The sequence below is a fragment of the Astatotilapia calliptera genome, chromosome 13 (assembly GCF_964374335.1).
Source record: "Astatotilapia calliptera chromosome 13, fAstCal68.1, whole genome shotgun sequence".
In the NCBI taxonomy this organism is placed as follows: domain Eukaryota; kingdom Metazoa; phylum Chordata; class Actinopteri; order Cichliformes; family Cichlidae; genus Astatotilapia; species Astatotilapia calliptera.
Window position 1 is genome coordinate 11149083 of NC_137434.1, and position 13344 is coordinate 11162426.

At 40.5% G+C, this 13344-nt stretch overlaps 4 protein-coding genes across 4 annotated transcripts in view; 2 read left to right on the top strand and 2 right to left on the bottom strand.

The window, feature by feature from the left end:
• The window catches only part of kif16bb (kinesin family member 16Bb), a 28590-nt gene extending 23049 nt beyond the window's left edge, over nucleotides 1–5541 (bottom strand). Inside the window, exons 1-6 of the mRNA XM_080287733.1 lie at nucleotides 5161–5541; nucleotides 5020–5083; nucleotides 4820–4927; nucleotides 4564–4680; nucleotides 3152–3249; nucleotides 69–184 (exon numbers count right to left, since the gene is read on the bottom strand). Coding sequence (XP_080143859.1) covers nucleotides 69–184; nucleotides 3152–3249; nucleotides 4564–4680; nucleotides 4820–4927; nucleotides 5020–5083; nucleotides 5161–5207 — 550 coding nt within the window. The 5' untranslated portion in view covers nucleotides 5208–5541. The remainder of the gene's footprint in view (nucleotides 1–68; nucleotides 185–3151; nucleotides 3250–4563; nucleotides 4681–4819; nucleotides 4928–5019; nucleotides 5084–5160) is intronic.
• Nucleotides 5542–5746: 205 nt separating this feature from the next.
• mad2l1bp (MAD2L1 binding protein) lies at nucleotides 5747–8512 on the top strand. The gene is made up of 3 exons (XM_026190190.2): nucleotides 5747–6339; nucleotides 7129–7409; nucleotides 7514–8512. The coding sequence occupies exons 1-3, from the start codon at nucleotides 5991–5993 to the stop codon at nucleotides 8039–8041; spliced, it is 1158 nt and encodes a 385-aa protein (XP_026045975.1). The 5' UTR covers nucleotides 5747–5990; the 3' UTR covers nucleotides 8042–8512.
• Nucleotides 8320–11355, bottom strand: ephx5 (epoxide hydrolase 5). The gene is made up of 10 exons (XM_026190188.2): nucleotides 11217–11355; nucleotides 11038–11101; nucleotides 10734–10950; nucleotides 10473–10653; nucleotides 10148–10357; nucleotides 9945–10074; nucleotides 9455–9666; nucleotides 9205–9313; nucleotides 8831–8956; nucleotides 8320–8739 (listed from the first exon to the last, which is right to left on the bottom strand). The coding sequence occupies exons 2-10, from the start codon at nucleotides 11058–11060 to the stop codon at nucleotides 8538–8540; spliced, it is 1410 nt and encodes a 469-aa protein (XP_026045973.1). The 5' UTR covers nucleotides 11061–11101; nucleotides 11217–11355; the 3' UTR covers nucleotides 8320–8537.
• A 117-nt stretch (nucleotides 11356–11472) lies between these two features.
• On the top strand, nucleotides 11473–13117 carry cst3 (cystatin C (amyloid angiopathy and cerebral hemorrhage)). The gene is made up of 3 exons (XM_026190204.2): nucleotides 11473–11670; nucleotides 12280–12390; nucleotides 12693–13117. Exons 1-3 carry the CDS (start codon nucleotides 11473–11475, stop codon nucleotides 12771–12773), a joined length of 390 nt encoding a protein of 129 aa, XP_026045989.1. The 3' UTR covers nucleotides 12774–13117.
• The last annotated feature ends 227 nt before the right edge of the window (nucleotides 13118–13344 follow it).

The following is a 13344-nucleotide window of genomic DNA, read 5'->3' on the forward strand; positions in this document are numbered from 1 at the left end:
TTTTTGCATCAGATTTTATGCAAACACAGCTAGGATGGACATAGAATACAGGATAAAAACAGTCTTACTCTCTACATAGGGACCATGCCTAGGATGCTCCCTCACGCTCAAGCCCCCATCATCTGTAGGTGATGCTCTCTTTTTGAGAAGATCCTGCATCCGCTCATTGCAGATCTCAAGATAGCTGGTACAAAGATAAAAATACAATGTAGAACCATGATTTATTTTTAAAAAAGGTGACAAAGATGCAATGGAATATCTGTTTTCATTGTTAATCTGCATGCCAAATACCAATAAAGTTACTATTAACTCTCTAAGAAAAGAGATGCACAGTGAGGCCAAATGGTTCTTCTTATGGCGTTCTGCATGTACTGGCAAAAGAAATAATGAAAAATATGGAAAGCAGGTTTGACAGAGTGCTTTAACCTCCTAAGACCTGAACTCTTCCACGGCATGCATTTTTAATTTCTTTGATATTTGGGCTGATTGGGACCTGATAAATATCAAAACAAAGAATTACCAAATTTTTTTTTTTTACCCAATTTGTTTCTGAGAAAAATGAGAGCCACGTATGAGGATATTCATTTGAAATTTTGATAGAACAGTAGCAGTATAATGTCCTCGTAAGTGGATATCAGGCCCCTGTAGAGCAAAACTGAGTATTTTGGTCTAAATAACCCAAAATGTGATGTCCACATATGTGGACGGCAGGTCCTATGAGGTTAATCAAAGTTATGGTGCATCTGTGCAAGACGCAATGGGACTAGTGTCTGATTCAAAAACAAACAATGTGGGGCATAAAGTAATTAGGCTTTAGAGAAGCATGCATGGCAGTAATAAAATGGGAGGAACCATGCCCTGCTCATGTAGCCGTGTATGTTTTTTCCCAGCACAGGGCTGAGAACTCAGACAGCAAACTTAGCATTTTGTTGTTGATGTTGTTTTATTTTGATGTATTCTGAGGGAAAAAAAACACAAAGTCAAGCTCTGCAGCTTCTTTCGCTTATAAAAAAAAAAAAAAAAAAAAAAAAAAAAAAACAGAACAAGTACAGATGTGTTAATTGTCAAATGTTGTACCTGAGTCTTTTTAAGATATTCTATAAAAATAAAAAATAAAAATAAAAAAACACAGACATGCAAACGCGATCAAATAAAATCCAATTACAGAGTTAATTTAAATGCAAATAATGTGCCAGCAGTGCACATGCAAACAGATGGCAAAACAATGATTTCAAAGTAGTTTGACTTAAAAGCAGCAATCTAATCTCCTAACATAATAATTTAGGGGAACAGCTGGGACATAAAACACACTGTGATGAGACTAGATTTCATCTGGGATTTTGAACATTACAGGGTTATAGCAATAAAACGTTGTGCCTTTTTCTGGTTTCATTACATTTAGGCCTTTCAATTTTTCTAAATGATGTGACTGTTCCAGCAAAGTGAGAATAATGATGAACAGGAATGGGTTTTTTTACCCTTTATTACTGCTGGCTCATGTATATTCTACAATCAAGAACAACTCAATAAGAATCATCACGGATACATCACTCTGACTTCTGAGTTGAGTTACCATCGGCTAAAAACAGTAGACCTTTGCACAAAGTACATAGTTTCATATAAACAACAGGAAAAAGTCTGTATCCAGATGCTCTCCAGCAACACCAGTAGTTTTATAAAACTGTTTAATGCCCAAAGTCTTTTTAATTCACTGGCCTCCATGTCTCTTGTGAAACAACAGCATTGCACACGTTTTTGCTTCATATCCTTCGTTCTCCACATTCTGCATGATAATTAACCTGCCCAGCAAAGCAGAACCACCTCTTTAAATTTGTTTCCCTTCAAACTGGATGACAATTCTCTCTGAGATTAATGCTTATATAAAGTTTCATTTCAATTCAACTCAAGCTGAATTATATAGCACCAATTGACAAGAGCCATCTCAAGGTGCTTTAAACCGTAAAGATCCTACAGTATTCTGAATAAAACCACGGCAATCAGACGACTCTTTATGAGCAGCAATTTGTGACAGTGGGAAGGAAAAAGTCCTTTTTAACAATTAAAGTTTTAAACCTAATCTTAAAAGTAGAGAGGGTGACTGTCTCCGGAACCAAACTGGGATCTGGCTCCGCAGGAGAGGGGCCTGAAAGCTAAGGTGCTACCTCCTCCCATTCCAGTTTAAGAAACTTAACAACAGCAAGTGAGCCAGTTTGAGAGCAGAATGCTCTATTGGGATAATATGATGGTGTGAAGTCTTTAAGATACGATGGGGCCTCATTATTTCAGACTTTATATGTCAGGGGAAGGATATTAAATTCACTTCTGAAGAGAACTTAATATAGAGGAAATGTGCTTTCTAGTCCCTGCCAGTAGTCTTACTGCAGCATTTTGAATTAACTGAAGTTTTTGGTGGAAATTTTTGGAACAACTTAATAATGAATTACAGCAGTACAGCCTAGAAGTAATAAATGCATGAACTAGTTTTTTTTAAGCATCACTCTGAGGCAGGATCTTTCTAATCTTAGAGATATTACACAAATGTCAGAAAGCAGTCCAACATATTTAATTTTTGCAGTGAAGGACTACAAGATTCCTTTTTAGGGCCAAATATTGCAACACTGGGTTTGTCTGAATTTAGAAGAAATTTAAATGTAACCCAGGTCTTGATGTCATTAAGCTAACCCTAATAACTGATTTTTGTTATCTGGTCTCATGGGTAAAGAAAGCTGGGTACCATCTGCATGGCAATGAAAACCTATGCTATGCCTTCTAATGATACTGCTGAAGCAATTTAATGACGCACATATAATGTAAATATAAATGGTCCCAGCACAGAACCCTGTGGAACAATGACCAAGCTACATGTGTTAAAGACTCCCAATTTACATGCACAAATTACAATCTGACAGATTTAAACCACTGGAGCACATTGTCTTTATTATCAATGCTGTGTTTTAATCTCTAATAACATTTTGTGGTCAGCGGTATCCAATGCCACACTGAAGTCTGTCAGGACAACCTGAAACAAGTCCACTGTCAGAGGCTATAAAAATAATAAGGAAAAAAAAAAACTTGAAGGTTCATCACTGACAAAAAATAAGTTTCTCTCTACTGAAATATGATTTCTGAGTTAAGTGTGATGGTTCTTTACCTGACCTCTGTGTGGAACATCACGGCATCGCTCTTGCTCCTGTGAGATATCTCCCAGAACAAGCCTTCACAGATCCGTGGGATTAAACCTTTATCGTGCTGACACATTAGAAAGGAAACAAAATGATACAGACACTTTAAAATGACAATTATGCTCCTGCTATGCTCTTTTAATTTGGGTGTCGTACTATGTAATGCTGTGCCATGACCACAACTCAGTATATGCAAAGTCTGCTGAATAACACAAACAGCTCATCCTGATATAGAATTACTGAAGCATAAAAGCAATTCCAGTCTGAGCTACATGCCCCCTTGTTTTAATTACAAAGTAACAGATAGTAAGCATTAAAAGCCATATATAATTATCTGGGATGTTGACAGCAGCTCTGGTGATGACCTTGCAAAAGTCTCCTGGTAGACAAGCTGAAACCTCACTGATAATGTGAAATTCCCATTGCTGCGCAAGGTGAGGGGAAAAAAAAAAAGCGGTGGGTTGCTGGCCTCATCAAATTTTCTGATTAGTAAGGAGAAACAAACACACCTGATGAGGCCGCTATCAGCCAGCCTCTAATGCGACGAGAAGTCAGTGCTGTGTGCACAGTGGGGTTAGCACTACTGCAGTGTTATCTGTAAAGAGCTGTGACATCCCATAATTCCCTGATTATGGTCGGGTTTATTTACAGGTCACATTCGGCATGCATTTTGAAATGAGGCATGAAAAATAGGCCCTGTACCTCGAATAAAAACAAAACTAAAAAGAATGAAATGCAATTTTTCACCACAAATTATTCACATTATTCTGGTAAAAAAGGACAAAAAAAAAACTGAATGAAAGGCATGCACCTTCAAAAAGGGCTTATCACAATTATTGATGGCATGTCAAAGAACAGACTTGAACCATTGACTCCTACAGTGAAGGGATTCAGTCCCTATCCACAGGGCACGATGACTCACAGAAACAGTGTGAAAATGAATGTGAATAGTACCGTACGCCGTGACCTTTACAGTCACCAGCTCTCAAACTAATTCTATGTGAAAGTTTGGACTGATGTGTGTGACAGAGCTCTCCATCCCTGTCATCATAATGAAAGCACCAAATAAGCATCTTTGAGATCCATGGTGTCCCTCAATTCAACTTTGAGAGACTTGAAACAATATTAAGGTACCGGGACACCACAAAGGCACTTAAGGTTGTTTTTTTTTTTTTAATTTGTCACCTGCCAGTAGATTGGAAGCTTTTATATATATATATATATATATATATATATATATATATATATATATATATATATATATATATATATATATATAAATAAATAATGCATTTTAATGAAAAAAAACCACACACAAATCATCAATAAATTCCATTTAAACTTTTGTTACAATGTTTGCCAAGTTAATAGAAGACCTTACTGAAGGACCCATCATAGTGTAGGACTTCCCTGAGCCTGTTTGCCCATAAGCAATCACGCAGGCATTGTAACCCTCAAATGCAGCTTTCAGGACTTCAAACCCCAAGTCTCGGAAGATCTGAGGCAGCAGAGAAAAGATTATTTAAAAATGAGGAAAACAGTTCTTTCACACTAAAGTCGTGGTCGTTAACCCCCACTAAAAATTCACAAGGAATATAAAATCTCTAAACAGGTGAGATATTGAACAATCCAGATACCTTCTCCTGGGATGCAAACGTGGGACTTCTTCTGTCAAATGAGTCATATGAAAAATCATATGAAAAGGTTTTCCCTGCGCCCTTGAGCTCGTCCCCTCGAACTGTGGGCTAAAATTATAAACGCAGGTACCGCTGACTTTCAGTAATAACTTCATTTACTGCAGTATAGTGCGTTTCATTTTGTGATAATAGACCTATACCTTTTGAATGGTTGCTGTCTTCTCCTTCATATGAATTATCACCTTCGAGGATAACTGCTTTTCTCTGTGAAAAGTGTATGGGGGTGACAGACAGCCCATTTTGAAAGCTTGTTGGATAATAAAAGAAGTCATTCTCCCTACCTTTTGTTCAATGGACGGACTCGGACTGCTACTCGCACTGAAGTCATTATTAATATTTTAAAAAGAAATCTGGCAAAACAATGTCCAGCCGCTTCCCCCACCTTTCTTTGTGCTTCTTTAAAAGAAACGTTTGGATATCTGTAGAAGTTTTCACTGCTAATTATCACACCTGAGGTTTGCCCTTGTTTTCTCCATGTACTGCACAAACTAACCGCTAGGGTGCACCCCAACTAAATTATTTTATTTTTGCTCACCTTTACAAATAACGTGACTGTCTGATGTTTTTTTTAATGAGGATCAGTCAATATTTATGCATTTAAATGAGACTTTAACTGAGTTTCAAGTAGTTTAAATATCTAATAAATAAAACAGTAAATAAATTCAATGTAAAAACACGCAGGATTTATTTGATAAAACCCAATACTTTCTAAATGGCTAGAGGTGAACCTAAGGTGATTTGAATGAGGCAGTTGTAATTGCTCCAAATGAGACTCAGGAGTTCAGTTTATTTTAGCCAATAAAATGTTTATTTAAATGGTCAGGGGAAAAAATACGTTGAGTTACTTTAACCACTTAAGGAGCTGTTACACGCTAGCACAGTTAAAGGAGTTTAATTGACGCCTTATTTGAAATTATAATCAGTAAGAATAAACGCATTTAAGGGTGTTTTGTTTGAGGAACCAATAAGAAGGCCGTCGGTAGTTTAAAGTCATCGTTTGTTTTTCTATTTTTTTATATGTGACGTGAATGTGGCTTTTTTTCCCTTTGACGAGCATTTCCCATGATGCACCGGGAAAAAAAGACGTAACCCGGCGCGGATATTCAAAACTATGGCAGAAGACTCGAGCATATTAAAAATAATATCAAACTCCGAGGACACGGAAAATGTGTCCACTGATAAAAGCAGAGACCTCGGGATAAAGAGACGCCTTTCCTTCTCCTCGGAAAAGGATATTAGCATAGCGGAGGCACCGAAGACACCGCCTGAGGTCCAAGCTGTATCCGAAGACCCAAACTCAAGCCGAGTTTCCCCGGAAATCAGCAAACAACGTTCCCCAAGTCCCGTAAACACACATTTGAAGGGTAAAAATGCTGTAAAGTTAAAAGACGACTCTTCTAGACAGCACTGCGTGAACGACACTGACGATAAGGAAAACACCGCTATACCCGCCGATCAAAGTAGGTGACATAACCGGTGTGAGTGCATGTGTTCCCCAACGAGGGAGGGGGTGATCACAGTAGACCCACTGCTGTGATCACGTTTCTTAAACTATATTAAGGTTTTGGTCTAAGGATATTAGTACTTTGTGGTTATTTTCTTGATGTAAATTAGATTTCAAGGGAGAAAACAGCTAGAGCTACTTCTGTTGTTCTACACTGTACATTTTGGTATCGACTCGGTACCGAGTAAATACAGAGTCAGTTTTGCAAATACTTTTAACCTATAGAGGCAACTTTTGTAGGGAGAGCAGTGTGTCATGATTTATCAGATGAATTATCGTCAATATGCAAATGAACACATTTAACGACCATTAAATCACTGATTTTTGTTTCTAACTTTCTGCTATAATTATTTAATACACCAAAAACACACCTTTCTGTTTTTGGTGTATTTTGAAATTGAAGCAAATAGTTTGTTATTTAAATGTGCTGTAGGTCATAAATAAAACAGACGTGACAGTCAACTCAAAGACGTTCAGGCATTTTTCATGGTGCATGTTTGAGGGTTTAAAAAATTATTTAATATAATTCAGTTTTACACACTGAACTGACGGGACTCTCACACTAGTAGTGATCCGATACTATGGATATTGGGATTGTTTAGCCCAGCTCTATCAGCTACATCAGAAATGCTGCAGACCAACACATCCTACAAGTCTACAAATATATAATCTAGTGGTATAGTAGATGGGCTTTTCAGATAAATGTTAAGCTGATTTTTTGTTTGTTTGTTGTTGTTTTTTCCAGATAACACAGAGGAGGATAACGCTTCTTGTCAGGGAGGTTTTAAACATATTAAAGTGACTGCCAGTATACAAAGTGATGCAGAGGACAGAGATGCCGAGGTGGTGAGGAGGGCACAGGAGGAAGGCTGCGTGAACGTGGTCTTCCCGGGGACTGTAACTCAGGAAGGCTGCTGTCGTTTCGTCAGCGAGATCCTCAAGTGCATCCTCTATCAAAGACAGCAGCTGCCCATGACGTATGACCAGTTGGTATACTCCCAGAGGAAGCAGCAAGCGTCGGTGCAGGTGAACAGGAAAAGTTTATGGTAGATGCCTCCAGCTGTTCAGTTGACGAAATGTTGGTGATGTGAGATTAACACGACATGTTTGGTGTCTCTTTTGCTTTTCAGGATAAAGACGTAGTGAATCGAAGACCGGTGCATTCAGCAGACATGGACTGGCGCAAGTGTCAGCAGACCCTTCAGGAGCTGGAGGAAGTGCTGCAGCATCTGGAGGTGCTGTTCTCCCTCAGCAGGGTGCCCCGTGTGCTCCTGTTAATGGGTGGCTCGCTTGTCCTCCCCAAAGAGCTGTACGAGATAAACATGGAGTCCCTGGCATCATCCGGTGGGAATCTGTGTCTACGGGTGTCATCGTGCTTGAGGCAGATCTTCCGCACACTGTTTGTGGCTGACCTTTTGTCTGACACCAGACCTGTTCGCTTAATGCCCACCACAGTCTTGGTGCTGGCTCACAGGGACTGTGGTGTAGGCTGGTTTCGACCCAAACTCCAATTTAAAGTCCCAACTCGTGTAAAAAAACAAATCATCGTTCTGTCTAGCGATCCAAACGTCTGCAAGGAACCAAGGGCGGAAGGGTCAGACTGGGAGGATTATGTGTGGTTTCAGGCACCTGTGACTATTAAGGGCTTCAGTAACTGACCCTAAAAGTTGGACAGTAAGTCTTTAGAGTGTAGCACTTTCTTTCTGGTGCTTGTGTACTACAGTAAATGTTAACAGCAATCCAAGGGAACTTTAAACATTTGTGTTTTTTATTAAAATGTACATATTTTAATCAATTTCGACGTATTCTTTTGTTTCAGAGTATGTTCATTCAAACAATAGTGAAATAAACAGTATGGTGTGCTACCCTTTTCTTTTACAAATGATCGTTTAAAAGAATGTTTGTCCTCATTTAACACAGAGCAATACACACACTATTAGTGCAATACATTTTTAATGACCAAGACTTCTTTATGCCAGTGTCATCTGAGCATGTTTACATATATCAAAAGCTTGCAAATGATTTGAGTGTCACGAATCAAGTGATAAGATGCTGCGTGGTGTAAAAATGTTCAACTTAAGGATTTGTATGTCTCCTGCTTGAAATAATAAAGGACAGATGTGCTATAACTGGTCTGCGAGTTCACTGAGGGCTTCAGGACTTCTCCACCTTCTTGACAAAATTGAACAGGTCGTCAGCAAGCAGCTGGGGCTCTTCAAAGGCTGCAAAGTGGCCACCCCTGGGCATGAAAGTGTAGGACTGGATGTTTCGGTACCTAATTTGTGCCCATGACTTGGGGCAGTGCATGAGCTCATTAGGAAAGGCTGCAAAGCCAGTGGGCACAAAAATCTCTGTCCTAAAACAAAAAATATATAATGTATAATTAGAGGCATCACATGACATGGTAAAACACTCATGTGTAGTGTGGAGAGTACACAGTGACGTACTTAAAATCCACTCTGTTGTTAAGATTACTCCCCAAATTCTCTTTGTAGAAGCGCATGGACGAGGTGATGGAGCCTGTGGTCCAGTAGATCATGACATTTGTCAAGAGGTCATCCAGGCTGAATTTTCTGCACAGATGACACAATTTCTTATCAGTCACAAACCAGCAGCTATCACAAATCTTGCTGAATGAAAAACAATAATCCGTAATTGTTAGAGCTGCACCGATCTAGGTCGATCCTTGCCCTGTTGACTAGTGTCGGGAAAAGGGACACCTACCAATATTTTTAAAAAACTAAAATATTTGCATAAAATCAATTATTGATCAAATTGTTAATTTAAATATCTCCACAGTCCTAGAATTTAGAAACTGTACCTCTCCAGCCCACCGTCCTCCAGATCTCTGTTCTTCAGATCGGCCCAGGAGGAGAACTTCTCCAAAATCCAGGCTGCCAAGCCTACAGGAGAGTCATTCACCCCACAGCCTGCAACGACAAAGCGGTATCAAGAGCTGAAATCACTAAATTTAAGGTCGATTCTCTTACATTAGCTTCTGTTTGACCTTTTAATCCAGTCACTGTGACTATCAGAAACACTGAGCTTACTAAACTGTGTTATGGTCACACCTGCAGTATCTGGTTTAGTGGCCTGAATGTGAAAGTAGCCCGATTCTCTCAGCATCTCAAAGACGTTCTTCTCAAAGAAAGGGAACAACCGGCGAACATCTTCCCGACTCAAACCAACCAGGAAGGGCAGATACGGGCCAATCAACAAGGACAACAGGACTTTGAAACCCCTATTTGACATACACATGTTTAGGTGGAGACCCTTCACGCACCTGCAAAAGAGAAATGGTGGGGGGGAAAAAAGACGAGAGAAAAAACGTTACCAAGGTCACAGCGAGTTAGTTAGTGCCAGTTTTCACATTAAATCAGCTTCACTCTTCAGGAATTTGCACAGCCATTTGTTTTTTTGTAAATCTGTCCGCACAGTGCAAACAATGCTTCACAGTTCCAGTAAGAACTGTCACAATGTTTCCATTAACACAAAGCGAGCGAGGGACTTTCTGTTCCAGCGAGTAACCTGTGGCATGTTTTCTGTTTTTGTTGCACTCACTGAGGCTTCATCTGTGCCATGTTGGTGGTGATGAGCGAGCCCCAGTCCCCTCCCTGCAGATAGAACTGAGAGAAGCCCAAACGCTCCATCAGCTTCAGGAAAATCCGGGCGGCGGCGAGGCTGTTGAACCCTGGAGCGGCAGTGGAGACACATTTGTGAATATCTTCCGCCAGATTTATTTAGAATTAGTAGACGTATTCTACCTTGTTTATGAGAGGCTTCTGAGAAACCGTAGCCAGGGATAGACGGGCATATGACCTCAAACACAACACCGTCGTGGCTTTGCGTGAGAAGCGGCAGAATCTTGTAGAACTCGTAGAAGGAGCCGGGCCAGCCGTGAACGATCATGATAGGCAGAACCTTCTGATTCTCGCGGTGTGGTGGACGCACATGGATAAAGTGCACGTCCAGTCCTGACACATGAAAAGCAAAACAACAACTTTAATAATAACTGCTGATTGATTATTGCGCAAATATCTGTGTGGGTTGACGTACATCCAGTATACTCACTGCTGAGCTGTTATGTACCTTCTATTTTGGTTTTGAAGTGTGGATACTTGTTGAGCACTGCCACCTGCTTTTTCCAGTCAAACTCGTGTCTCCAATAGGAAACAACTTTCTTCAGATAAGTGGAATTGAAGCCATAGTGGAACTTGCCATCTTCTAAAGGATCTGCGTAGCGTGTCCTGTCGATGCGCTCATAGAGATCCTGTTGATCAAGAAGATTGCTTTGCATAACTGTGCCCAAATATTGTTCATTCAGAAGTTGGATTACCAGCTCAAACCTACCTCGATCTCTTTGTCTGAGGTCTCCACTTGAAAAGGGTAGATTTTCTGATCTTCTGATAGTGTCTTCTCCCCCACTCCCCACCATCCGTCCCCTAAAGGAATGGTTCTTGGTTTTTTTCTTTTGTACACTATGTAGGCCATTATTCCACCTGCTGCCACGGCTGAGCCGATCAGTAGCTGCTGCTGCTGAGCAGCACTCAAGCCAAAGAAAGTGTCCCTGCAAAGTGTGGGGAAATATTAGGGGAAACTTAAAGAACAATCTATTTATTTGTCCGTATAATTGTAAAGTTAAGTGCCGCCCTACTTCAAAACCTGCAGTCTCTGCATCGTGCTGTTCCAGGAGTGGGCATCCACAGGTGACTTTAGACCTGGACAATGGGACATAGGTCAAGAAGGCTTTTTTTTTTGTTCCCCTTTTTGTCACGCAGCAAAGCGCTTCAAAAGTCGCGTGTGGAAATTAAATCCGAGCGAGATTAAACATACCTTGTTTTCGATATGAGTAGTTTGATTTCTGCAGATAACCGCGGGAACCTGGGTGCTAGTCGTGCAGACGCAAAGAGTGCGAGCGAGTTCGCAACAACAGCCTGGATCAGACCCGATCTCTGATGCGGGGATTGCCGATTCGCTGCGAGATATGCCACTCCTCGCGCGCGGTGACGTCGATGTTTATATAACTGGGAGGGCACGGTGGGCGAGTGTTTCACTTCGTTTCCTGTGTTTGTTAGGCAAAAGATAGAAAATGTGGAAAGTCGCTTTGACTATTCTTGCGGCCGCTTTGGCCGTTGGGTATGGGGCCATGGTCGGGGGCTTGACAGACGCCGATATCAACGATGAAAATGTGCAAAACGCTCTCCACTTCGCCGTCGTCCAACACAACCGAGGCAGCAACGATTTGTACCTCAGTCAAGTGGCAGAAGTGATCAAGGTTCAGTCACAGGTGAGTAACGGTCAGATTCGTGAATAACTGAATTGTTCTTTAGGGGAAAGCCATCCAGTAAACCATCGTAGTGATGTGAGCCCTTAAGAAAAGGCCTGCGAAGCGCCCTTTAAAGGTTTCACTTTTAACCACTAAACTAAAGTCCTAGTGGCCGTCCGATGGTCGTTACATACAATTTATTTGCTATATGCCTTCTTAATGGCGTTGGTACTCCCCAAAACATGGCTGGCCTCTTTAATCTTCCCTAATCCTCTCAACCTAGCTTGAGCAGTAGGTCTGCAATGTTCTGTGTACCTGTGTGGAGGCAGCCATTGACCCGCCCGAACAAAAGAGCAGTGTGGGTTTAGGAAAAAAAGGAACCCGACAAAAGCACATCTTTGCTAAAGATTGGTTAATATGCTGACGAGTCATGTATTTATTAATTTTTTTAAGTTTATTTGGCTCTCCTCTTGAACTCTGAGACAAGGCTAGCGTAGCAGCGTGTTGATGTTTGTGTTTTTTCTAGTCATTGGTGAGCTTCTTTGCTCACGGGTGGTTTAAAGAGGAAGAGGAGGAGGAGGAGGAGTTAATTTGCTGTAAGTCTTGTATTCAATTTCTTTCCCATTACAGGTGGTCGCTGGCATCAAGTACGTCATAACTGTGAAGATGGCAAAGACCCCCTGCAGAAAGGATGGTGTAGAGGAAGTGTGTGCAATCCACACAGATCAGGCAAAGGCTAAGGTACTGATGGCATCTTCTCAAAAGAAGCAAGATATTTGATCTGTTCTTAAACATCATGCAGCAGCCTTGTAATTAAAGCTGCATTCACACTGGAAGTGATTTGCTCGATGCACATCTCTTTGCAGCTGACGACAGGTGTCCTGTTGAAAAGTGATCATGTGAAACAAATTGATTTCTGATGTTTCTATGTTTTGTTTATTTCATAATAAATCAAAAAAAAATTTTTTTGCGTACTTGACATGATTTGACAACACCACCTGAAAGATCCTAATGTTAAATGTATTGTCTGTTTTTCCTTTCAGCCCTACCAGTGCACATTCGAAGTGTGGAGCCGCCCATGGCTTAATTCCATTGAGTTACTGAAGAATGAATGCCAACACTGAGATCTACGTGGGACGCTAGAACGAGAACGCTTGGGAAATCTTACCTTTGTGTCAGAATAATCTTCTCTTAGACTGCAATGCACTTTCCTGTAGGTGGAATAAATATATTAATATTAGTATTTGCTGCCTTTACTACTGCACTGCTTAACTAATCAAACTTGTTTTAAATTTCCAAAATCCACTATCCAGTGTTACAAACTAGGTCTCCCCGATTTTTAAAGAAGCAACTTTGCCTCATCAGTAAACCAAGCAAATAACAAACTGTTGTGTAGTCAAACTGATCATGAGCTGCTTTTTTTTTCCAGATAATTCAGTTTTGAAATAAAGTCAAACTTGCACACAAACTTTAACGTGTCCGTGTGGTAAATGCACACAAGGATGACGTTTTAGCTCAATAGAGCTTCTTTGTTGTTGTTGATGGTGATGAGTTCTCTGGATACCTACCCACTGACTAAGAGGAAGGAGAATGTGAACAAATCTGGGACAGACATGACTGACAACAGAAAATGCCATTCACATTATTTTCAACATCTATAAGGAGCTTTGTTTAACCTCTCTCCCACTGCTCTCA

Coding starts and splice junctions, on each gene's coding strand:
- cst3 (XM_026190204.2), top strand. CDS start 11,473: ATGTGGAAAGTCGCTTTGACTATTCTTGCGGCCGCTTTGGCCGTTGGG. Junction 11,671..12,279: donor TGATCAAGGTTCAGTCACAG/GTGAGTAACGGT, acceptor TTCCCATTACAG/GTGGTCGCTGGCATCAAGTA. Junction 12,391..12,692: donor CAGATCAGGCAAAGGCTAAG/GTACTGATGGCA, acceptor TTTTCCTTTCAG/CCCTACCAGTGCACATTCGA.
- ephx5 (XM_026190188.2), bottom strand. CDS start 11,060: ATGCAGAGACTGCAGGTTTTGAA. Junction 8,957..9,204: donor GAGGACGGTGGGCTGGAGAG/GTACAGTTTCTA, acceptor TCATCTGTGCAG/AAAATTCAGCCTGGATGACC. Junction 8,740..8,830: donor AACAACAGAGTGGATTTTAA/GTACGTCACTGT, acceptor TTTTTGTTTTAG/GACAGAGATTTTTGTGCCCA.
- mad2l1bp (XM_026190190.2), top strand. CDS start 5,991: ATGGCAGAAGACTCGAGCATATTAAAAATAATATCAAACTCCGAGGAC. Junction 6,340..7,128: donor CGCTATACCCGCCGATCAAA/GTAGGTGACATA, acceptor TGTTTTTTCCAG/ATAACACAGAGGAGGATAAC. Junction 7,410..7,513: donor AGCAGCAAGCGTCGGTGCAG/GTGAACAGGAAA, acceptor TTTGCTTTTCAG/GATAAAGACGTAGTGAATCG.